This window comes from Microcaecilia unicolor, chromosome 4, assembly GCF_901765095.1.
Source record: "Microcaecilia unicolor chromosome 4, aMicUni1.1, whole genome shotgun sequence".
Taxonomy (NCBI): Eukaryota; Metazoa; Chordata; class Amphibia; order Gymnophiona; family Siphonopidae; genus Microcaecilia; species Microcaecilia unicolor.
The window spans coordinates 123,939,107-123,965,507 of record NC_044034.1 but is presented as its reverse complement, the minus strand read 5'-3'; the positions used below and the strand labels follow the sequence as shown (position 1 = coordinate 123,965,507).

At 42.2% G+C, this 26,401-nt stretch overlaps 1 protein-coding gene across 5 annotated transcripts in view; it reads right to left on the bottom strand.

Annotated features, from left to right (window-relative positions):
* The window catches only part of KLF12 (Kruppel like factor 12), a 488,954-nt gene that overhangs the window by 132,473 nt on the left and 330,080 nt on the right, over positions 1-26,401 (bottom strand). For all 5 annotated transcript variants that reach the window (XM_030200608.1, XM_030200611.1, XM_030200613.1 and 2 more), the window contains one exon: positions 24,573-24,708. In XM_030200608.1, the coding sequence (XP_030056468.1) occupies positions 24,573-24,708 (136 nt within the window). The remainder of the gene's footprint in view (positions 1-24,572; positions 24,709-26,401) is intronic.

Genomic DNA, 26,401 nt, shown 5'->3' with positions numbered 1-26,401 from the left:
CTTTGCACTTGTCCACCTTAAATTTCATCTGCTATTTAGCTACCCAGTCTCCTAATCTTAGTCTCAGTCTCACAAGATCTTTCTGCAAATCCTCACAATTGTCTGCTGTTTTAATGAACATGAACAAATTTGTTTCACCTTGATCACCTCACTTGTTGCTCCTGGAGGAAAAGTCTTTAAAAAATGATTAGCTAAGTAGATTTGGGAAAGCCATCGCTTAACCCTGGGAATAAGCTATAACAAACATTTGGGAACTGCCATGTACTGGTGACCTTGATTAGACAGGATGTTAAACTGGATGGATGTTGGTCTTACTCAACATGGCTTTTCTTATGTTCTTATGCAAGGCTTTTTTTTTGGTCTAAATGTCTATTTGGGAGTTTCTGAATTTTAATTAGAAATCCAGGCTTACTGGTTCATGTAAGTGTTTTGCTTCAAACCACTAGGGTTGTTAACTTTAGAAGGACAGAGGCATCTGTAGAAAGAAGAGACTGAGAATGTGAATGCAACATGAAAGCTTAGCCAGATAGGACCGTAACCCTAACTCTAAGCAACTCTATAGCATCATACTCTTTAAAAAGAAAAAGAAAAAAAAAAAAAAAAGAATTCCCGGCATGTCTTCTGTGGGAAGCCGCCAGATCACACCGCAGTCCTCTGTTTTTATTTTTGAATTCCCTGCATTCGGGTAGCTGGAATAAGAGTGAGCTCTCATTTCTGGCTGATTCTGTCATTTCCGCCAAGCTTTAGCTTGGGAGACAGCCAAGATCAACAGGTGATCCTTGTAGCTGTAGAACAGCAGGAAGTGGGCTGTGTGTGCATGAGACTGTTCACCAGAGGGGCTGTCTGGCCCATCTCCACTCAGAGCATAATTAACACCAACCCCCATGCTGAGCAGAAAATCTGTGCAGAGCAGCTGAGCCACAAAGCAGTAAGGGAAGAAAAAGAATGCTAATAAGGCATCTTGCAAGAATATATGCAGGCTGAGTGCAAAGGTGTATTTGGGATTTCAAAAGGAACAATACTCTGGTTAACTTTTTTATTTAAAGCTGTATCAGCTGCATCCTTCAACGTATCAATTTGCCTGTTTGATTTTGACTGTTTCCCCGTTCATCTTTATTCCTGTCACCTCTTTTGTTTTGGTCCTAATTTCTTATAATTAATATAATTTTGTGATAAAATCTGCAATTTTATTATGACAACACATGCATGATCAGGCTTCATTAGGCATGTGCATTTGTCAGCACATTTGAAGGGCTTTTTAGCATGGCGCGCGCTAATGCATATTAGCATGTGCTAAATGCTGCATGTCTTATTTTATACCTATAGACCACGTGGCATTTAGCACACACTAAGGGCTGGATTCTGTATAAGGCATGGCAAGTAGCACACATTAAATTGTGCGTGCGGCCAATTTATGCACACTACTCAATTGAGTAATGAGCCAATTACTCATAATTTATTTGTTGCATTTGTATCCCACATTTTCCCACCTATCTGCAGGCTGATAACAACCAATTATCATCACTAATTGGTGATACTTGGAATTTACGCGTGCTGCTTTTTTTAGGCATATTCTAAAGAGAGGCACACGTAAATTCCAACGTATGTAGCTGAAAAGGGGGAATGGTCATGGAGGAGTGTAGGCACGTTGGGGTTGTCAATCACACTTACACGTTGTTATACTATTCGAGCAACGCTTGTACATTTACGCATGGATATTTACACAAGGTTTTCAGTGGCATAAATGGCCGTGCATAAACGTATGGGCATTCCCCCGGCCTATGTGCTATTCTATAAACCACATCTTACTGTAGATATGGTTTATAGAATAGTGTTACATGTGTTATTCCGATACATCTACATTTAAGACGCCCACGTATCAGTGATATAGCTGCATAGATTTCAGATGAGGATGAATGATCTGGTAGACTTAGATTTATACTGTACTAGAGGTTAACGCAGGTTTATTCTAAGACATTCCTAATTTCACCTTCACTAGAATGCACAAATTTGAAGTTCCTATTGTCAGTGTATAGAAGGTCACGGCCTCGGTTGCCAGATGGGCAGTTTTCCGCAACCCGCCGCGGGAAACTTTTGCCTGCAGCGGGTTGCGGTTTTTTGGGCTCGTTTTGTTTTTTCTGTGTGGGTTTTGGGGCGGTTTTTCGGCCGGTGGGGGTGGGGCTAATGGCATCAGAGGCGGGGTTTGTGACATTTTGGGCGGGGTTTGCTGACGTATTGGGCGGGGCGACGATGGTGTGGGCGGGGCTGATGATGGCGGGGGTGGGGCTGATGACGGCAGGGGGGTTAACAGAAGGGGCGGGGTTGATGACGGCGGGGGTGGGGTGTGTGTGGTTTTTGGGCGGGTTTTTGACGGTTTTGTGTGGGAATTTTTTTTTTTTTATCTGGCAACCCTAAGTCTCTCTTTACACACCTGAAGCTGTGTGGAAACCCTGTAGAAAAAGCAGCAGCTTTGGAAACTTTAATTGCTCGGAATGGCTCTCTCCAGTCCTTGGGGACCACCCAGCTAGTTTGGTTTTCAAGATATCAGCAATCAATATGCATAATTGCTTGCAATTAGAATATCGAACACAAACATATCTCAAGCATATTCATTGCAGGTATCCTTCAAACCGGACTGGCCAGGTGGTCCATGAGGACCAAGTTGAGAACCAGTAAAATACACCACTGAATATGTTGGGGAGATTTTACAGATCCTATTTGATTTCCAGCTAAATGTATTTTATTTGTTACATTTTTACCCCACATTTTCCCACTTATTTGCAGGCTCAATGTGGCTTACTTAGTACCGTAAAGGCGTTCACCAAGTCCGGTAGAGAACAAATAGAAGGTTATGTTGTGGTCGAATAAGGTCGGTGTGTTTCAGGCACCATGAGGGTCGAAGGGAGGGAAGGTTGTATATTTAAAAAACACACATAGTAGCGCTGATTTAAGAAGTCAGATTATAGTATCACTTATGAGTTGATATAAATTGGACTTCTTATTATAGCAAGACAGCCCTTTACTGTATTATAAAAATGTTTATTTGTGGACTCTGACTGTGAAAGTGCACTGCAGCAGTGACCACGAGATGGCAGTATCCTATTACCGATATTTTAGTGGCCGATTATTGACATTTGGCCATTGCTGGTACTGCAGCCTTTCATATTTCCTGGAGATGCAAGATACCATCACAACAGAATATTGATTACTCCTAAATACATTTGTTGGAAATACTAGTCAAATATTTAAAGTGAATGTAGGCCACATATACTGACAGGTACTGAGCTATATTAAAGCCTCAGGTAGTGGTTTGAGGGCATGAATATTTGGGGATTGACAGGAAAAAAAAATTTTATTTTTTTCTTCTGTTGTAAATGTTGTGCAGTCTTCCAAAAGAGTGTGCACTGTTAACAAGATTACTTCGTACATGTAAACATTAAAAAACAAACAAAACCAAATGGAAAATTCCCCCAAACAGGGGAAACTAAGGGGAGGGGGTAGGGAATGGAGAGAAATAGTTAACAATCTCATTGGGGTGGGGGTGGGGGTGGGGGCAAGAAGACAGAAGGGAAGATGCTGGAAACCATGAAGGGGGAAAATGATGGACAGTGAGGTGAATGGGTGAGTTTGAGAAGTAGGGAAGGAGAGAAATGCTGGACACCATTGGGGGGGGGGGCATAGGTAGGGAAGGTGAGAGATGCTGGACATGGAACACACAGCTGAAGGTTCATCTAGGGTGTCAGATACCCTGCCGGCCCTGACACTTTTCCTTCTAATGCCATGCTTCTAACATTGTTCTTTCAAACTGCAGTCATACTGGCACTTCAAACATGTGGTGCTCTGTAGAGTGCTGACCATACATGGTTCAAACAGCAAGAAGAAAGATGAGGAGTAATTCCCGACTGTCTCCCTTTGAGTTGCACTACCTTCTGCTCTGCCCTGCCCTATTTTTCTACAGTCACTAGCTGCCGCTTCCATCAGGCCACATTCAATAAATCTAAAGGCCACTTAAGCCAGAAAGGTCTGTTGAGATAGTGCTCTGCTCCTATATTCATGGTAGCATGTTGTTTGGGCATTTTATTCATATTTGTCACAGTCTGTTTTCCTCTGTCTTTTCTTAACTCTCTTTCAAGGGTTTCCAGTCCATCTGCCAGATCATCCTTCCCTTTCTGTCTTCTTCACTTCCTCTCCTACATCTGTCTCTGATCTCGATCTTTTCCTTTGTGTTTTTCCATTTATTTTTCTGCCTATCTGATTTCATTCATTCACACTACCTAGTCTTCAGTCTTCCTCTCTTTTCTACATCTACCTGCAGCCTACCATCTCCCTTACCCTAGCCCTCCTATTCCTCATCCTATGATTCCTCAGTTTCATGCTAGCAACTCCCCCTCTCTCTCTCCCCTCTCCTTCCCTCTATTCAGCAATTCTGTCTCTTCCCTCTGAACAATACCCCCTTTCTCTTTTCCCTCCTCTTTCCAGCATCTCCTCTCCCCCTTCCATCCAGTATCTCAACTCTCTTTTTCCACCTCCATCTCGCATTTCTCCATTACCCTAATTTGTACCCCTCTCCGTGTCCAGCTTCTTCCTCTGTCAGTATCTCCCATTTCTTCTTATCCCCCCCACGATGTCCAGCATTCCCCTCTGTTCCTATTCCTCTCCAATTGTCCAGCATGTCCCCTTTGCTTTTTGACTACCCCCCCCATGTCTAGCATGTTCCCTTCTGTATCCCTGTACTCCATGTCCCTTTTTACTTCCTACCCAATCCAGAATCTCCTCCCTCTTTCCCATCTTCTAAGCCAGCATCTTCCCCCAAGATGTTCCAGTACTCCCTCTCTTCCACATCCCAATTCAGCGTCTCCCTTCTATCACCCTACTCCCACCATGTCTACAATCTACCCTTCTCTCCCTGAGTAAGCATATTTCCTTTCTTTTCATCCATACTTGATCCAGCATCTCCTCTTGTTTTCCCTATCAGCTTTTGTCCAGCATTTCCCCTCTCTCCAGCATCTTCCCCTTGTCTCTCTACTCTCTTCCCATGTTCAGCATCTTGCCTCTGTCTCCTCCCCCTCCCTCTGTCTTTCTACTTTCCACCACAAGTCCAGAATCTGCACTTTCCTCCCCCAATCCAGAATCGCTCCTCCCTTCTTATACCCACTGCTTCTTCTGCCTTTGCTGTTTTCTGCTATGTGCAGCAGCAGCAGCGATAAAGCAGAGAGAAGCCTCATAATGCCGGTGCTTCTACACACTCTGCCAGTGCCAGTCTTCCCCCCCCCCCCCCCCCCCCCCCCCCCCGAAGTCAATTCTGGTTTTGAGGGCGGAACCGGCACTGGCAGAGTGTGTAACAGCACTGACATTATGGAAGGCCCTGAGGCTTCTTTCTGCTTTATTGCATGCCGCTGCTGCTGCATATCTCAGAAAACAGCAATGGCAGAGGAAGCAACGGGTAGAAGAGCTGACGTGTGATTCTGAAAGAGGAACTGGGATAGCAAACTGGCAGCAGCCCATCCTTGGAGGCCAAGCCTTGGAAATCTTGTCCCCTTGCCCCCCCTTTCTGCAGCCCTGAAGGGTACACACCCTTTATAGAATAGCCCTTAGTGCCAATTCCTGCGCCCCACTCTAGGTGCTAGACTTACTCCTGCTGAAACCTTGTGTAAATCCTAGTGCCCAAATTGGGCTCAGAGACCCATTGTTCTATACCACTGCACACAACTTTTTGGAACCCTGACCCACTCATGCTCCTTCCATGGTCAGGCCCCCTTTTGAATTGTGTGCTATGGAATTTAGGCACCCAGCATTATAGAATAGTGCACAGCCAGATGCACATACAAATCCTAACTGGTACCCACTAACATCAATAATTGGTTGTTAGCATCCAATTATTGCTTGTTAGCCAATTATGTTTGGAAGTGCACCCAAACCTGGGCACCATATATAAAATCCTGGATGAGAATATGCATAATTGCTCTGAAGCTTTGCCCTAACTGAACTAATCTCTGGTTTGGAACAATGTGCTGCTCTGGAACTGTTTCCTTAACTATGTGAAATGTGAGGAGTGAGTGGATTAAAATTCCAGATGCCCTATAGCTTTGCGAGCCCCAACCCTGATCTTCAACAATCCTGCCCAAATATACTCTGAGTAGCTCATCTGATGCTTATACTGGCAAACAAGGGTTACAAAAGGATTGTCCTTTGTGCTTTGGGGTCATCAGATTAAAGGTGTTTTGTATATTTTTACTTTTCTTTCCCTTCATTGTATTTTTGTGTCTTATGACCTGTGTTTTAGTCCAGTTTAGGCCTTGGGTCAGTGGTTTCCACTATCCTGGTCTTTTCAAGGTGTTAATTTTGGCACTGTATTTCTAGAGGCTTAAACCTGGGGCTGCTTATTACAAGAATTGACTCCAACTCTCAATTCCATTCCATATTTAATACAATTGATGAACAAGATAATACAATTTATCGATCATTTACAGTTACATTGAGATAGATTAGGATTCTGTACATACAGAGTGAGTCCAAGTCTGTAATCAATCCCCTCTCCCAGAGAGGAGAAACTATCAGTGTTCAGTGCTTGAAAAACTGAAACACAGCACTAATACCACAGCAATCGTACAGGTAATTGCACAGCCACACAGGTAAGAATTCACTATGAATTGCTATCAAGAGGAAAAAACAAGCAGTCGTTTACTGCCTCGGCATGGAGAGATTCAGGCATCAACCAAACGTTAAAAAATCAAAAACGTAAAAGTCCTTAACGAATTTTTAAAAACGAACAATGCACAAAAAAAACAAGCCGCACATGTTCAGTGCGGTATTTGAAAGTACAATGCATCAAACTGGTGGAATCCCCATTGGTAATAGGCCCCTAAAGCATGCGCAGAGCAGCCAAGCCTTATGCTGGCTGCTCTGCGCATGCCACAAACGTCAGCAAACAAAAAAAAAACCCCAAAACACAAACACATAGATCGGGAGGGGGCAAAGGCGCTCGTCAGGAGCGTCCTGTATGTACGGCCTTGCCCCCCCGCCCGTGTTCGCCGCTGCTCCCCGCTTCCTCCCCCCAGCATTAAATTAAAAAACAAAACAAAAATCAAAGCTTTAGGATCCCCGGCCCCCCTCCCTTCCTGTCTCTCAACTCTTTCTCCACACAGCCCCGCCTCCCACCAGCCCCCCTGAGGTCGTCGCCGCCGCTCCCCTCCTCCACTGGGCCCCCCCTCCGCATTCCTGGGCCCGTGGAGCGCCTCTCACCTCTGTATGAAGGCGCTGCACGAGCAAGAAGACCATCAGATCGCTGTAGTCTTCAGGACGTCTCTCTCCTTCGTCTTCCCTGACCTGGGCCCGCTCCCGTCTGACGTAGGTTTCTTACGTCAGGGAAGACGAAGGAGAGAGACGTCCTGAAGACTGCAGCGATCTGATGGTCTTCTTGCCCGTGCAGCACCTTCATACAGAGGTGAGAGGCGCTGCACGAGCCCAGGTAATGTGGAGGGGGGGCCCGGTGGCGACGACCTCAGGGGGGCGGCGGTGGCGGGGCACGGGGCGGAGGATGGCGGGAGGCGGGGCTGTGTGGAGAAAGAGTTGAGAGACAGGAAGGAGGGGGGCCGGGGATCCTAAAGCTTTGATTTTTGTTTTGTTTTTTTAATTTAATGCTGGGGGAGGAAGCGGGTAGCAGCGGCGACCACGAGCGGGCGGGCGAGGGGGGGCAAGGCCGTCCATAAAGGACGCTCCTGACGAGCTCCTTTGCCCCCTCCCGAACCTTTTTTTTTTCACTTTTATATTGGTGCAGGGGGAGCGGGGAGCAGCAGCGACCTCGGGCATCAATAAAAGACGTTCCTGATGCGCGTTTTTGCCCCCCTTGCTTTTTTTTTTGTTTTGTTTTTTACATTAAAGTTTTTAGTCAGACAGCCCTAACGACAGGTACAGATCTGTCGTCAGCTTTCCGGCAGTTTTCCAGCGTTAGGGTAGTCAGAAAACTTTGATGCATTTCGTTTTAATAGGGTTTCTACACAATTTGCTGATCTGCATTCCGTTTTCGTTTTCTACTACTGTCGTCGGAAAATGGCCTTTAATGCATGCCACGGTTCGAAAATTCTTCGTTAAAGGGTCGCTAAAGGGTCGTTAAAGTTTAGTGCATCTGGCCCTCAGTTCTCTCAACATGTTGGATCTATAACCTAGGCACAGCTTCCATCAATCTTTCTCCTCAAGACAGCAATCAGAGAAAGGGGGAATTCTGCCCCTCCCAGCATGTCCTGAGGCAAGCAGTAACTACAAAGTTCCAAAAGGCACCCTGATGCAGTGAAAGGGAGCACCTATTCTATAACAGCAGCTGTGTACCAGATTCCTTTATAGAATACTAGCAAAACCTGCATCGGCACAACTAAATGTTGGCACAGACATTTACTCCAGGTCTATGATGTAAGTGCAGAAAGGAGTGCGCACAGCTGACAGTATTCTATATTTTCCATGCAAGTGGGAGATACACCCTTGCCCTGCCCATATTCTGCCCATATGTACATGTCCTTGCACACACCCTTACAGAATAGCTTATGTGCATAAGTACCACATTTACACGCAAAGCATGCATAAATGCGGATGGTTAGTTATACAATTCTCCTTCATGAATGTAACTATGCATAAATGTTTGCATGTGTAATTAGAGGGGCAGAAAAATGCAGAAGCACAGACTAATAAGGAAAGAAAGTAAAAGATGTCTGTTCTGATGCCACTACTCTTGACTGCAAGATAAAAAAAAGCAATGGAAATAGAAAGGAAGGAGAAGCATAATATCAAAAAGGAAAGTGAGGTATAATGAGGAAAGTGGGAGAGAGGCCGTTTACTATCAAGCCCTGTCTCCATCCTGGAAAATTGCACGCCCGCACAATAATTGACAGAGGGAATCAAGACTGTGTAGTGGGCGCAGCTAATCCCAGACTTAGACAGAAGTGATTTGAGTATTAATGAGCTCTGCAGTTGGCACTGCTGGAAATAAGCTTAACTTGCTGTGATGCATGGAGGTGAAGACTTGTCTTAGGAATACATCAGATACTTCAGCTGCCACTGGCTGTCTCTGTTTTACATTGGCATATTTAGGTTTTTGAAAATGAAGCCGATGCGATGAAAAAAAAAAAACCTAGATGGAACAGGCATTTGCAAAGATTCCGAATTTTCAGCAGTAGGAAATGTTAAATGTTATTCACTGCAGTAGCCTGTGTGGTTTTTCTAATAGTCTTTTCCAAACTATCACAAATGGCAATTCTCTAACATGGCTCCAACACTTAAACACCACTTATGCATGTCAGAGATGGAAAAATTGGCAGTTACATGCGTAAGCACACTAGGTGTTGTTCTGTAAAGTTGTTTCTAAGTGCTATAGTGGGCAATTCTCTAAATAGCGCTCAAAAATGTCCGTCAAAAAAAAAAAATCAGTGCAAATTAGAGCGCACAATTTGTAATACAATAGTCCAAACAAGGGAGGGCAACATGGCTGAGTTCACTTAGGGTGTCAGATATCCTTGGGCTGGCCCTGCCTTGGAAGGGAGAGAGAAGAAGCTATAGCTGTTTGTTCAGGGACTCCACTTCCTTCTGCTTGTAGAACCTTGGAGATGAATTTGTTTAATAAACCATAGTGCTACTTTTAAGTATCTCCTTTCATATGTAATACTACTTTAACCTTTTCTTTTATACTGCTTTCAAAGGGCTGCAATCTCTGATATTTCCCAGAGGAATGGTTCATTTAAAATGTCTCCCACCCCACCCCCTGCTGGTTTATATTACAATATCTTTGGTAAAAGAACTGCACTGCTTGTTTTCAGAGTCAATAGGCTTGTTGCTGAAAAACAACAATGGAGAGTAGGGAGGGAATGGAGAGAAGAGGGAAGAGAAAGGAAGGGTGCAAATCCACAAACAAAGACCAGGGAAGAGTAGAGGGGAGGAATGTAGGATAACTATAGTAGAAGGAAAACAGAGGGGGCATGAGAAAAGGGGAAAGATAACATGACAGGGGAATGGGAGAGGCAAAGAGAGAATGAGGGGGCATAATGGAATGGCAGGAGCTATAGGAAAGAGGCATATGAAAAGGATAAGGGCTGGTCACAAGAAGAAGAGGGGAGAGAAACCAAAAGGAAGGAAAAAGGCAGAGGAGCATGAGAAAGGAGGGAGGAGAAAGTAACAGGAGTCAAAGAGCAACAGGGGAAAGATGGGAGGGGGGAGAGGAGTAGAGGGGAGAAAGACAAAGGGGGAAAGGAACAAATTATGGGAGGGATCAGAGAAAGAATGATTTGAGAAGCATAAGCATGGGGAGAGATAGAGAATGACAAATTGGGCAGAAAAGAATATTTTGGGGGGAATTACCGGTATATAAATAGTGCTTAAAATGGGTGTTGAAAAAAATCAGAGCTAAGTGCTATTCTATAAAAGTTGAATGCCCTTTATAGAATATTGCTGATTCTTGCGCCTAACTTTGGGTGCCAGACCACCTGCTGAAACCTAGTATAAATGCTGGCACCCAAGTTAGGCACGTATACCCAGTATTCTAGAAATACACGAGTAACTCCCGTGGCCACGCCCTTTTTTGGGATACATGCTATGGGAGTCAGGTGCCCTGCTATAATAGAATAGCACGCAGCCAGATGCGTTCGCAAATTTAATGAGTGACAATTATCAGCAATAATTGGTTCTTGGCAATTATTGATGGTAAAGAACTCATTAACCAATTAATTTGCACACCCATCCAGGCAGCGTGACCAAATTTGGGTGCCACATATAAAATCCAGGTGCTTATGTGTGAAAGTTTATGAAAATTCTACATTAATGAGTTAGGGTATGCAAAATCATGCAAAGCAGCTCACTGAAATGTCAAAATATTCACCTAATTAACACTGAGATTTAACCAGAGAAACCTTTACTTTTAATTTCCTGCCATGGCCAAAATGTACAGTTCAGCTTGTCTTTAGATCAATATTTAACCTACGGCAGCCAGTGTTTTTTAAACACCAGCTATCATGGGTTTTTATAACCAGATATTCAAATCTGGGCCATACCCGGATACCTGCAACATTCAGACTGGTACCTGGAAAACTACCCAGATAAAATTAGGACAGCAAAATGTCTATCCTATCTGGATAGTTACCCAGTTAGTGGAGTGAATATTCCAACTAACTGGGTAACTCTCACCTAAACTCTGCCCCTTGACCACCCCGATACTACCCAGATAGTGACAGGGCAGTCTGTAGGGATATTCAGCGGCACTATCTGGTTATCGCTGAATAACCAGGTTTGGTCTGGCCAGTGGAAATTATTTGGGTAGGAGCCATTCCTAACTGGATAACTCTCATTCGTTATTTACCACATTATCTTTAATGGTCTGTCCATGACATCCTTTTTAAATCACTTTTTTAGCAGGAATAACAACCAAAGCAAGGTTCAAGGTTCAATTTGATATACCGCAAAATTTCCACAGAAATCTAAGTGGTTTACAATCATTAAAATATTTCAGGGAGTGGAAAACAAGACAAATTAAAACAATACAAAACACATGAGGAAAATAGGGAGAAGAAAGGTTACAAGTTAAAACCAAGGTCAATAAGGGATGGGTAATAAAATTAGGAAACATGAGACAATCTCAGCCACTTATCAGAAATTAAAGAAGCTAATGAGAAGTACTATAGTAAGTCTTCAACTTAGATTTAAAATTATTAAAAGAACCTTCCAGTTGCAAATACAATGGAAGAGCATTCCATAAAGTCGGTGCAACTACTCTAAAACAAGAATTTCTAGAAACATCTAGGAAAACCTGATGAAAGGAAGGAACTAAAAGAAGACCCTGCTAAGCGGGCCAAATAGATATGACAGGGAAATAGGGAATTAACAGCACATTTAAAAAGTTACATAGGTAAACAAATACTCCTGTCTGCATCTTTTTGGGCATCAGAAGCAGGTCTTCTAAAGCTGTGTACACAGCTCATCTTGACAATACGTAGTTAAAGCAAGCCACACTGTTGTACTTATATGGGTCTTAAACTAATCCAGAATGGAGTATGGCCAGAGCATGGGAATTGGTCCCTCTAGGTGAATTTTAGTTTTGTGGCCCCTTCAGTTAACTTCCAGGGCCCTACCAACCAGCCATAAATTTGAACATTAAACAGAACAATCATCCCCCCAACAGTACCATTCACATAAGGAATAAAATGCCCCAGTGGAAACAAGAGCATTGAAGGACAGCTGATTATGCCAGGTAGAAGCAGCTAGATGGTTCTAAACAGTTTAACACACCAAAAGTGAAGCAAAGAATAATAAACAGTGACATGAAGAGCCCCAAAGGACGAATGCTGGAGGAGGAAATCACATCCTCTTAATTTTTTTTGGGGGGTGGGGGGGGCAGATGAGCAAAGAGGTGACACCAGCCAGAGTCATTCTAACAATGATACAGAAGGGCAGTGGGAGGACCTGGAGCAGGCAGCAGAAGCAGAGAGCTTTCATTATTGACGTCATGTTTATCATCTCTTACTGTCTGACAAGACTCACAACATGCATCTTGTACTTGCAAAAGGTCATTAGGATAGTCCTAAAATTCTGTTCATTCAGTCATTTAAACTGAACAAACAAGGAAAGAAAAATATCACAATTTGAAGTACTAATGCTACATATCTTGTAAAAAGTCATTTATAGGGCTTGATAGTCAAACAGGTTTAACCAGGCAGGAGACACTCCTTGCCCAGTTAAACCATGCTGAGCTGGATGACCGCTGATATTCAGCGGCACTTCTGTGGCACTACCCTGTTAATATCTCCACTGACCGGCCAGTCCCTAACCAACTAGGTTGGGGCAGTCCAGGGGCCGTGCCAGCATTTGGCCTGTTAGCAGCAATATTCAGTCCACTAACCGGTTAAGTAAGCCGATAAACTTATACTCCGAGTTAATTGAGCTGTGGTGTGAATATCGGCTGGCGTGTACATACCCAGATATTCAATGACAGAAGCCATGCATGCCAGGGTTAATTCACCCCATGGCTGGAAACTGCTTACAAGCGACTTACCACCATTGCCTGAATATTACCTCCATAGCTTTTATTGCAATCATCATGTGAAGAAACGGTGCATTTTAAGCCTGTAAATGTATTGGATATTTTCCTGCATTAATTATGTCTACAAGTGTAATTCTCCTATTTGGCCAGTAGGTGGTGTTTCTTTGCTGTAAAGTTGTTACAGAGAAAAGAACATTCTTTTCTTTAGCTTTAGCACACAAACAGGAAGCAAGAAGAAGTATGTTTGAAATTTTCTTGTTCTGGGCTCTGATTGGCCAAGGAGCTCATTTTCATTTGGAGAGTACTAGCTTTTGCTCCAGTCTTAGCCAGGAAGAAAAGCGAGAGAGATCTCTTTGTTAAGGCCCTGTAAACAATTACATTTAGTCCTAATCTTCCCAGGTACTTTTTAGAATGTAAACAAATGATTAGCTAGTGTTATAATTGATCCATATTGCAGTTACCTGTTATTGTTTGCTGATTGCACATTTTTTTGTACACACTTCAATTTTTAAAGACAATAAATAATTTAGTTTATTGCCTTTTTGTCTGGACTGATATCCTGGTGGTTTATGTGTTGGGTCTGTGAGTGCCTTCCAGGAACTGTGGGACCACTGGGAGTGTGGCCTCCGGGTTACCTGGAAATCACTGGGGATAATTTGAGAGCGGGAGACTTGCCCAGAGGTAGTTGTGACCCAGTCGGTGGGAGGAGGGTGGTAGTGTAGAGCACAAGTGGCAGGTGCAGACAGACCTGAGCTGTCCTGGAGACAGACCCTCTAAGTCGCTGCGGGATAACCCCAGGTGGGTGGCTAGACATTTTGTGACAAATTATCACTAAAACTCCCTTTAAATAAACCCACTCTTATGAATACAAGACATTTGGTCTTAAATGGAGACCGGTTGGCTAGTAAGGATTAATACAGAGGTCTGCAGCAACAGTGAGAATGTTGAAACACTGAATACTGGGATGAATATTTACAACATCATTCTTCTCACCCTACAATGTCGCAGATGAATTTGTTACAACATCAACACTTCCGCTGCACTGAAGGAGTATATCAATGAGGTTCCTCTTCTTGTCGTGACATGATTGGACTTTCAGTCACCATCAAGGACTATTTGGGACTACATTTTCAGATAAATAAAGATGTTATATAGCAGTACTGGAATATAACATCTGGTGCGTTCCATAGCATGATCATAAGGTTTGGATTATTTAAAGGGAGTGATGATGATTGAAATGCATTTTTGACTACGTTATTTAGATTGTGAACCCAGACTGTATAGTCATTGCTTTTATTGGAGATATAAAGTGCTGCAATATTTAACTGTCATATGTACACCGTTGCCATGTGACTAAGTAAAAATTTATAGCACTGGAAAGCAGAGAGTCACGTTTGTCTTTGATGTAGCTTTGGGTTTGTATGGAGGACTGAGCCAAAAAAATCTTCCTTGAAGAGATGGCGAAAGCATCAGAAGCCATATATATGGAAACAGGTGGGATTCCTAGCACCTTTCTACTTCAGTTAATTTTCAAATCCCTGCAAATGATATGTCTGCCTATTGTAACAAAAATCTATTGGTGTTATATAAGGTTTAACGACTTTGTTGGCAGTGGTTATAGAAATTAATGAATGTATCGATGTAATTGTTTTTTGGAAATGCAATCTAAGCAGGAGTTGGCAGAAAGCTGAATAAATCTTGGCCAGCGTGAGATTAACTATTCGACAACACAATAACTTATATCTAGATCATAGGGATTTTTGATTCTTATACAATGGTGTGTTTTCAGACAAAAACATCAGATAAATGATAGCAACTTATGATAGCAACTTCTCACAGCAAGAAAAGTGGTCCAAGTTTTTAACGTTTTTTTTTTAAATATGGGGTACCCCCCTCTTCTCATCTTAAAAAAAAAAGCTGGATGGGAAATTCTAGGGACAATTTAAAAGCAGTGGGGAAAACTGAAGGGGGACACAGCACAACAAACGTTTTCTTAGGAAATTTAATAAAGGTAAGAGGAAAATAAAATCATTTTGGTTTTCTAAAGAAGTATCTGAAAAGTCAAGGAAAAATGCTAAAATTTATAAACTACCAGAGATCACAGAAATAGGAAGACAGGCAATATCTTGGAAAGCTAAGAGAAACTGGAAAAGTAGTCAAGAGACTCATGCCCTTATTTTAGAAGAACTCCCAGAAGTTTAAATGCAATTTCAGTAAGGGGTCATTCACATGTAGGGAAGCAAACTATGTAGAGATTTCAGAAGGGTATGAACATGGCAAAGACAGGGAGTGTTCTGGATGAGCCTTGTGATGAGGCAAGGTTAGGAAACCCCACCAGGAGTGACACTAGGAAAACCAAACCTTTAGAACCCCTTTTGCAACCTAAACAGAAGGGAAAAGCCAAAGACCTGGAGCGTACTCTAGGAGAGGGATTCAGGAAGAACCTCTTAAAGAAAGGTGTGCTATCCCCACAGGTGATCAAGGAGTGGAGGAGTAGCCTAATGGTTAGAGAATCAGTCTTGATATCCAGAGGTGGCTGGTTCAAAACCCACTGCTGCTCTTTGTGACTCTGGGTAAGTCACTTAACCCTCCATTGCCTCAGGTACAAAATTAGATTGTGAGCCCTCCAGGGACAGAGAAATGCCCAGTGTACCTGAATGTAACACACCTTGAGCTACTATTGAAAAAGATGTGAGCAAAATTCAAATAAATAGAGGGGGCAATAGTGACGAGGCCCAGTTCCCCCAGAACCGGAACCAAGCAGTGTGTTCTTAACCCTCCATTGCTTCAGGTACAAACTTAGATAGTGAGCCCTCCTGGGACAGAGAAATATCCAGTGTACTTGAATGTAACTCACCTTGAGCTACTACTGGACGTGCAGGACGTCAGACTCGTAAACCAAATGAAGGAAGAAGACTTTGGCTGGCGGGGGTTGGGGTCCCCCGCCAGCAAAGGTAGGCAACGGCGGGGGCGGGCAGGGGTTGAGGGTCGGCGGCGGCGGTCAAAGTTGTTCGTGGTGGTACTGGCGGGGGTGTCGGCAATGGTGGCGGGGGGTCAGCAGCGCCGGGGGGGGGCTAAAATGTGCCCCCTCACCTCGGGCTGTGGACCCCCCTCCCACCAAAGTCTGGCTACACCCCTGGTTGGGAACATGACATAGCTATAGAAAGACACACATACAACAGATTCACGTAACAAAAAAAGCACAAGTCCAATAAATCAGTCTAATTAAGTTTTTGATGATACTGGTGAATAAACAAAGAGCTCCAATCCGATTTGGTCTATGTTTCTGTTCATTTTTCTAATTACTTAGGGGTCCTTTTTACTAAGCAGCGGTAGGGCTAACGTGCAGGTAGCATGTGCCAAATCGACATTACTGCTGGGGTAGCATGGGCACCTGACGGTAATTTTGAAGTTGGTGGAAGAGAAGCCGCAGAAGCAGAAGACCAAGGTCCACTACGTATGAGAATGCAGGGAAAGAAGATTAGTGTGACCAGCAGGGTCCTTCCAGAAAACACCAGGAGATGAACAATATGATCAAAAAACGTTATTCTTCTAGTACCCGACATAGCACCATGTTTCGGCTAAGTACCTGCTTCAGGGGTCTATGACAAATAAAAGCTTATATATATAAAATATAAAAAAAGAGGGATACATATACATATGATTAAAAATATAATTAAAAAATAAAATGATGTAACACTCATGGAGATCGTATTATCAATGGAAATGGGATACATACATTGACAATGTATATTGATATATTGGTAAAGAGGATGTTAACAATATCGCATGTAAAACATAATTTAAACATTAAAAATAGGACATATAAGACATATCAAAATTAATATGTATGTATATATATATATATATATATATATATATATATATATATTGTTTTGCAAACAAGAAACTAATGGAACTGATGTGACACACATGTAATAAAAGGACAGGTGTAACAGGTTTGGATGGGGGAGATGAGAGAGGGAAGGGAAAAGGAGAGCAAGATGAACTGGACCATATAAGAACAGAAAATGGAGGAGAACATGGGGCATAATCTTACTGTTTTGATAGTGTGAGTTAGAAACTGATAAGACTTGAATTCAATTAGAAATGAGATCAGGTCACTATGGAGCTCATTTTCCAAAAAAGAAAAACATCACCTGGATCCCAACACACAAGAGAAGGAGAGAGAGAGACCCCAGTGGTAGGCCCCTCTTGGAGGCTGGGTCTGGGGAATCTTGCCCCCCCCCCCCGCCCTCCCTCTCAATGGCCCCACCCCTCCTATGGCCACGCTCCATTTTGGGATACACACTGTGGGAATTAGGCGCCCTGCCTTAAAAAAAATAGCACACAGCTGCACATGCAAATTTTAATGAGAGCCAATTAACATCAGTAATTGGTTGTTTGCACCTAGTTACTGATGGTTAAGAACTTGTTAACCAATTAATCTGCACATACATCTTGGCAGTGAATGCAAATTTGGGCACCACATTTAGAATCCAGGGGGCACTGCTGCTCTACATGCTAAGGTGCCTTATAAAAATTTCTATTATGCTCAATTTATCTAGAACAAGGGTAGGTAGGAAAAACCATCATTCAAATTTTCCCAACAGTTCTGGATTAGTCTGGGTTCATTTCTTTCACTTTTCACAGAGTGGAACAAACTCCAGGATTAAGGGGCAGCTGTAACAAACTGCAGCAAAGACTGTGACAACAGCCAGGTGCTGGGAACAATTGTTCTTGTAATACTGTATCCTTTGTTTAATATCAAAATGAGTTTTGCAGAGATTTTATTTTTTTTGCCATTATAGTCCACACATAGCATGGACCTTATTCAAAACCTACATAAACCTCAAAAAGTAGCTGATTTGTGCAACTTTCCTTATGCAAGATTACTATGCTCATTGTCCAAATTGCTAATGAACAGCATGCTTTTCAGTTCATTTGCAGTTATGACAATGCAAAATTCTGAGTACAAAACACCAAATAGCATGTATTCAAATTTCATGTGTAATTATGCATATTATTTGCCCTTTTTTGCACAGACTTATAGCTGCAAATACATTGTCCTCTTAGGAAACACTTCTATAAGTGGGGATCTCCGTTTAGTACCCCAATCCTATGCAGGGATAACTTATTTTATAAACCAAAGAAGGTGGTGCAGACCATAAGAGTGTGCAACAGCAAAATGAGAAAGCGAGGCAATAAAAGACGAGGATTCCCAGGGTGCAGTGCAAAATCTTTCATTCTGTCATCAAATCCAGTTGCCTTACGTAGAAAAGACTCGACACAGCCGTGTTTTGGCATGTGGCCTGCTTCAGAAGTCATAATACCGAATGCTTAGTGGCACCAGCACAGAAAAATCAGACAGTATAACATAGTAGATGACAGCAGAAAAAAGACCTGCACGGTCCATCCAGTCTGCCCAACAAGACAATTCATGTGTGCTACTTTTTGTGTATACCCTACTTTGATTTGTACCTGTGCTCTTCAGGGCACAGACCGTATAAGTCTGCCCAGCACTACTGTTCTGCATGCAAACGAGTTTATTCTATAACATCTGGATGCTTGGATTCTGGAATATAATTCTGGAATATAATTCCCAGCATAACTATATTTCACGCCTACACTTACACCAGCCACAGACATGGAGTAACTGTGGTCATATAAATGTGGCAAACGCATTAACTGTTCCTGCAATTACTATTCAAAAGTCAAAGTACTTCCCTGAGTAGCATTAGTTATTGCAGGAACAGTGCAAGGCTCACTCTCTAAAGGGGTCTTTTTCAAAGGCACTGTAGCTTTTTTTTAGTGCGTGCACTAAACGCTAGAGATGACAATAGGAATATATGGGCGTCTCTAGCATTTAGCGAACGCTTATTTTTAGCATGCACTAAAAATACTAGCACTTCTTAGTAAAAGACCCATAATAGTGTGAATACAAGAAACAGCAAACCTAGAGTGCACCTTCAAGCACTTGAAAACAATGCTATTTTTGGTTGTCAAGGGAGTCGGAAGGTGCCAGACTCACTGCTGTACTGTGAAGGAGTGTGGCCTGTTTTTCCAACTTGGCGTCTTGTGATCTGAGTTTGGAACTTTGGACCATGCTCAAAAATTCTGCAAGTGAGCTCATCTTCTTCTACATACTACCTCACTGTCACAGGGAGAGGAACGGCTGGATCTTGGCCATCTTGCTATACAAATGAGCTGTGATTAAAATAAATGTTTTCCCCCTCACCATTAAATATTTATCTCTGTGGTATCTTATGTTATAAATACAATGTTGGACTATAACTGGAAATCTTAAAGCAACAGGAAACGAAAGGACAAATTGTTTGGACTCTTGAATAGTGAGAAGTCTTTTTCTCAGAATGTTCCCTTTAGCATTTTCTGCAAGCTATTTTTCAACATATTGTGCCACCACAGCCTTCTCCATCTGTTTGTCAGATCACCAAATCCTGAAATGTATGCCTTTGCTCCATGCTGCAAATTTTATACATGCCTGCTTTCTGCTTGTTTGGGCTGCTATAGAAGGAAACAAGGAATTTGGGCTAGGAAAGGAAATGAGCCAGAGAACTCAGAAATAAAGAAGTGAACTGATTCAATAATACCACACCATACGTGTATTTATATCCCGCCTGTATCTACATAACAATCAAAGTGGGTCATAAATAATTAATAAAACAAATCTAAAACATGTCAAAAAAACATTCTAAATATTTGCTAAACAGATAAGTTTTCAATGGTTTTTGGACGTTTTCAATGATTTTCGGAACAACAAATAATTAGTCATTGTCTGTATAGATACTGGGATAGTGTTCAATAAACTACCAGCTTGGTAACTGAGGGGTCTTTTACTAAAGTTTAGCTCGATTTATCTGAAGCAGGGTCCATTTTATTCCTATGGGCTCTGCTGAAGATAACTTGAACTAAGCATTAGTAAAAGACCCCCTGAAAGAGCTATCATGAAATTTTTTTTAAGTAACACATTCTAAAGTATGGGAAAACCCAAACTTAGGGGCCCTTTTACTAAGCCGCGTAGGCGCCTACGTGCACCCAACGCATGCCAAAATGGAGTTACCACCCGGCTACCACGTAGCCCTTGCGGTAATTTCATTTTTGGTGCACATCTGCTACGCATGTCCAAAAAATATTTTCTGTAGCATGTAGCAGACACACATAAGTCATTAGCGCTCGGTTAACATGTGAGATCTTACTGCTAAGTCAATGGCTGGCGAAGGTATCAGACCCAAAATGGACTTGCACCAATTTTGATTTTGCCGCACGTCCATTTCAGCAAAGCATTTTTAAAAGGCATTTTTTATAGGCGCGCTGAAAAATGAATCTGAATGCGCCCAAAACTTGCGCCTACACTAGCACAGGCCATTTTTCAGCGCGCCTTAGTAAAAGGACTCCCTTAGGGCCCTGTTTACTAAGGCGTGCTAGCGTTTTTGGCGTGCACTAAAATTTAGCGCACGCTAATGTTAGAGACATCCATATATTCCTATGGGTGTCTCTAGAGTTAAATATGGACAAGTCTGAAGCCTTGAATATCACAGTCCCAGACAATCAGGTTACGAGGTTGAGATCCAGCTTTCCTTTTCACTGGGCGTCTCAATTTATTAGATACATGGGGGTAAACTTGACTAAGCGCCTAGAGGATCTCTATGAGGCAAACTTCCCTGCTAAAGTGCGAGAGCTATTCTTAGACTTGGAAAGGTGGGAGGAATTGACTATCTCTTGGCTAGGACGCATAAATGCGGTTAAAATGATTTTGCTCCCTAAATTGCTATATTTGTTTATGGCACTAACAATCTCTCTATCCGATAAATTCTTTCAAGGCTTGCACAGGAGAGTGTTCTCTTCCATTTGGAAAAATAGACCCCCATGGGTGCATCAAGCGGTAATGTGCCAACCACAAGCTCATGGAGGAATGGGAGTCCCCTCGTTCTCTCTTTACTATCCAGCAGCTCACCTTAGAATTTTGGCTGATTGGCTTCAAGGGAGAGAAAGATTTGGATAATGCTGGAGCAAACTTGGTTTGTCCTATACCCACTGAGGGCTATCCCCTAGTTACCCGAGAGATTATTAAGAGGGGTGGTTAAAATAGCCCCGCTACTTCTTCAGTGGCCTCTTAAGACCTGGTGCGCAATTAGAGGGCACTTCTTTCCAGGGTACACACACTTTTTGCACATGCCTATACAATTTGCACCGGGATTTCTCCCTGGGGTATCCGATCCCTGTTATGGCACTTGGGAACAATTAGGTCTATGTGAGCTTGGGCAAGTGTGGGAGGATGGGGGGACTCTTAGCGTTTGGGGCAGTACAAGAAGAATATGAGATACCTTCACCCAATGCATTTCAATATCACCAACTGTGAGACTTTATCCTTAGGCGAGCAAAGGGGGAGTTAAGTCTAACAGAAACGCAATTGGAGCAGGCGATGGCCGGTGGGGGGGGGGGGAGAGGGGGGATATCGAGAATCTATAAGGCACTGCTCCAGCAGACTAAACCTGTTACTTATTATTTACAGAAGTGAGGAAAGGCATTGGGGGTCTCTTATGAATACACAGAGTGGGAAAGGGTATTCGCTTAAAGTATCAGTGTCAAGCTCCCTGGTAGAGAATGGATACAAGATACTTTATTGCTGGTACTATACTCCCAAAAGATTGGTTAGAATGTTCAAGGTGGCCCCTCCTAAGGGACACCACCTTGTAGTGGTGGAGGGGCTTCTGTGTTTCAATGACTCAGAGGGCCTCTGAGGAGAAACCAGACAAAGAGTGTCCCAAACTGGGAGAGTGGTAAGATGGTGACCTGAAGTTCGTATGCCCAATGGCCCAGCTGCCCTCTGAAGTTTTGTCTTCTTTACATAAATTTCCTCTCTGCAATTGCAGCTACCTTAACTGAGAGGAAGGGGACAACCGGCGGTCAGCCGCTGATGGCCAGCATTTTGTCCCCTGAGCAGCAAGTGCGGGACCGCTGCACGACGAACTGCCCACAGATGAAAGGGTTGGCGAGTCCTTTGATTAGCACCTGTGAAGGAGCGCCAAAGCTCTTGGACCTGGAAAAAACAACTCCATCGCTCCTGAATTATTCAACCACCATGTCCAAAGGAGTGGAGGAGTGAGTTAGAGGCATATGCTGAAACGGAGGACGTTTACAGCAGAACCCGAATCGGCGGAACCACTCCTAAACACCTATGAGAAATCAACTTGGAGTTTTTGGCTCCCGTGGAGGTTACATTGAATACCATCTGGAAGGTGCGTCGGGACCTAACGGTGGCAGTAAATAATTTTGTTTCAGATATAATTTTATTAGAGAGTTACATGGACAATTTAACTGAACCCTTTGAGAGTGAAAAATTGATATAACAAATGATTCTACACGAGCAAGAAGTGGTTATGATTTTGAAAATGATAATAGACCAGAAACTTTGAATAATAAAATGAATATTGTTATAGATGATTAATATCGAGATTATTGTTTCCCCAGAGTTCTGGGTATGACTCCTAAAGTTTTCCTCAGAAATATTTCCTCAATTATTACTTTAAAAGCAGTGAAGCCTGTGAAAACTGGGATTACTTTAATCAGTGGGATTTGAATTAGAGACTTAAGTATATGCATTGTTAAATAACTTCTGGTTTTTAAAAGAGAAAGAATGTAATCGGATGTATTATTTCTAACTAATATTGGACAATAAGTATGTTTTCAATGAAATGATTTGCTATACACCGTATTGGCCTTGATGAAGCCAACCAGATGATCAATATGGAATAATGAATTAGATGAATAATAACTGGGGATAATCAGGTTAATACCATGTTTTTTTTTCTGTTTACTGTTTAATTGATCTCCTTGTCTTGTTTCACTCTCCCTATTTAGTGGTCTAAGGAAGAGAATAGAATTACCTGACTGAAATAATTCCTATATATTACTTTCTCTGTATTTCCGGCAAGTTTTATCGCTTGTAAAAATTTAAATGGTTATAAATAAAAAATTTTAAAAAAGAATGTTCAAGGTGGGATCAGCCATATGTTGGCGCCAGTTCGGGGAGGAGGGAGATATGTATCACATCTGGTGGTCTTGCCCTTCTGTACAAGAATTCTGGACCAAAGTTTTGAAATTTGTGTTTAGTTTGACTGAGATGAGTTACCCAAAGAAAATGGAACACTGTCTCTTGCATGTTAAACCGCAGGGTGTGAACTTGAACACTCACCGATTGGTTACGCAAGTGTTTGTGGCTAGTAAATTAGTACTGGCGGCAGCATGGAAACAACAGTCTTTACCTGACATATCTGTGATATTACGCAAACTGGATTATATCCATCTGACGTCTAAACTCACAGGCAGCATTACGCACAGTTAGTATACTAGCCTATCACCGCATTTGGGACCCATATGTTCTATAGTCATCTCACCCCGAACGTGCTCTGCAAAAATCCTAGATGTAGATGGGAGGAATGGGAGGGGAAGGGGGAGGGGAAGGGGGTGGACGGGCATGTTGCGATAAAAGAAATTTCAGTTATCTGTTGGTATCTTTTATGCTTATTATTGTGAACCTAAGTTGTGGATGGATCAGATGTTGTATTATTCAACTGCATTATATTTCAATAAAATTACAAATAAACAATAAAAAAAGAGAATGAACAGAATGATCAGGAAGAGGGAGGGGAAAGTAGAATGTTCCTCCTTTTCCTTAAGAGCCCCTCCTTAAAATACAGCTCCGCAGTACAGCTGTGAATGTCTGTACAGAGATGTAGATATCTTTCTTTATGTTTGTCCTCTTTATTGTCTAGTGATAAATCCTACATCTCTGAAATATGGTGGAATAGTGCATTAAAAAAAAACAAATAGCCTTTATAAACTTTGCAGAAATAAAAAAAAGACTTTGCTGAAATAATAAAAGTGAGTTAAACCACTCAAAAGCCACGAAAACAACCCAACAGTTTGCAGATGCTTTTAAGAAATATTTCCAATAACCAGTCATACAATATTTTAACATGTCTTAGAATGAATATCACTCCTTTGTGCTATTTTCCAAAAGACCATGACCATACTGGTGTGTCTGTGAAAAAAAAACTACCTTCATAGTCTTGAAAAGTTCAAGCCCATGCCAAAATTAAGTTTACTTCTCAGTTCAGTGACTTTTAGACTTCTAATACCTGCCTGTAGTTTACTTTCAAAGATTTATTTCCCTTCATCCTGAGTGTGCACCTACCAATTGAGAGCATACTGCTGAACCCACTTTAAAGAGATTTCTCAATATTGCCTTGAGGCTAATTCAAAACTCATAAGAGGCTCCTTTAAACACAACTGAGAAAGCAGAGAAAAAGGATGCACATTTCATCAAATGGGATTTGAACCTCATGTTAGGAGCTGGAGCACAAGTCAAGTGGAGAATTACATTCAAAAGGGAACGAAACCGAATGGAAAGATTTCAGTAATGCATGCAGGCCCAGAGCTAGGATGACAGATCTGCCGAATAGCTGATGAGTGGTATTTCCATTAGCTACTGAACCTCTTAACATGGCTTATCCCAGCCCTGGAAAGCGATACTCACTCTTGCACTGCTCTGGCTATGGAAAGAGCGGTGGATCCTGTTTCGTTGACACTGTCTAAGGTCACATTTGGCAAGTCATCATCCTCACTGTCACTTTTAATATGCATGGGAGACAGGCCCCGGGGATCCATTTGTGCTGGAACAAAAAAGTTATGCAAAAGATTAAAATTAGTATAAAACTACAATAACGCTAATATATACAATTATTCACTGTATAATAATTAATTCACAGTTCCATTCATAAGCTATCTGATGAATGCATAAAGCCTAAATTATGCAGTATATTCCAGCTAATGCATTTACTTGCTTTGGTATTGGTTTAGCTTTGCTTGCATATTTCAGTCAGTGCAGTTTGTATATTTCAGCCAGTGCAATCACCTTAAATGCCAGCACCAGTGTTTAAATTAATCCAAATATATTCAACACAGTTATTTGTATAGGGAACAATTTTATAATTGGGTGTCTCCTTTTAGACACCCCTAAGTTGTGCAGTGAAATTCTGAGTACACATCTGAGTACCCAGATTTTGTTATAGAATAATAGCATAGCCTGGCATTGATGTGCCTCACATTTCTCCACAAGGCATAATTATAACCATGTAAATTTATTTTATTTTATGTGGATTTTGTTCACACTTTTTTTTAGTAGTAGCTCAAGGTGTGTTACATTCAGGTACACTGGCTATTTCCCTGTACCTGGAGGGCTCACAATCTAATTTTGTAGATCAGGCATCGAAGAGTTGAAGAACAGCAGTGGGAACTGAACCTGGGGAGCTAGGTCCTTTAACCCTCCGTTGCCCCAGGTACAATATGTTGAGGTGCTTTTACAAAGGCATGGTAGGGTTACTGCGCAGGTAGTGTGCGCCAAATTGGTCCTACTGTTGGGGTAATGCAGGAGCCCAGAAGTTAGCACACGCAGTTTCCCATGGTAGAAAATAATTTTCTATGGCAGGGGGCGTTCCCAGCGGTAATCGGCATCATGACCATATTACCACAGGGTTAGCACGTGAGCCCTTACCGCTAAATAAATAGGAGGCAGTAAGGGCTCATGCAGTAAATGGCCAGGCACTAATTTTGGACTTAGCATCTGGCCATTATTGTCGTAAATGGAAATCTGACTTTTTGGTAGACACATTAAGAGGTGGCCAAGCGCGTGGAAAAATCACCCATTAAAAGTAACACAGGCCACTTTTTAGTGCGTCTTTGTAAAAGGGTCCCTCGGAAAGATTGTGAACCCACTAGGGACAGAGAAAGTATCAGCATATAATAAATTTAAACTGCTTTGATTGTCACACAGAAAGGTGGTATATCAAATCCTATTACCCTTGCCCATGTGTAACTGGCTGTATTCTATAAGTTGTGTATGTACAGTGGGGGAAATAAGTATTTGATCCCTTGCTGATTTTGTAAGTTTGCCCACTGACAAAGACATGAGCAGCCCATAATTGAAGGGTAGGTTATTGGTAACAGTGAGAGATAGCACATCACAAATTAAATCCGGAAAATCACATTGTGGAAAGTATATGAATTTATTTGCATTCTGCAGAGGGAAATAAGTATTTAATCCCTCTGGCAAACAAGACCTAATACTTGGTGGCAAAACCCTTGTTGGCAAGCACAGCGGTCAGACGTCTTCTGTAGTTGATGATGAGGTTTGCACACATGTCAGGAGGAATTTTGGTCCACTCCTCTTTGCAGATCATCTCTAAATCATTAAGAGTTCTGGGCTGTCGCTTGGCAACTCGCAGCTTCAGCTCCCTCCATAAGTTTTCAATGGGATTAAGGTCTGGTGACTGGCTAGGCCACTCCATGACCCTAATGTGCTTCTTC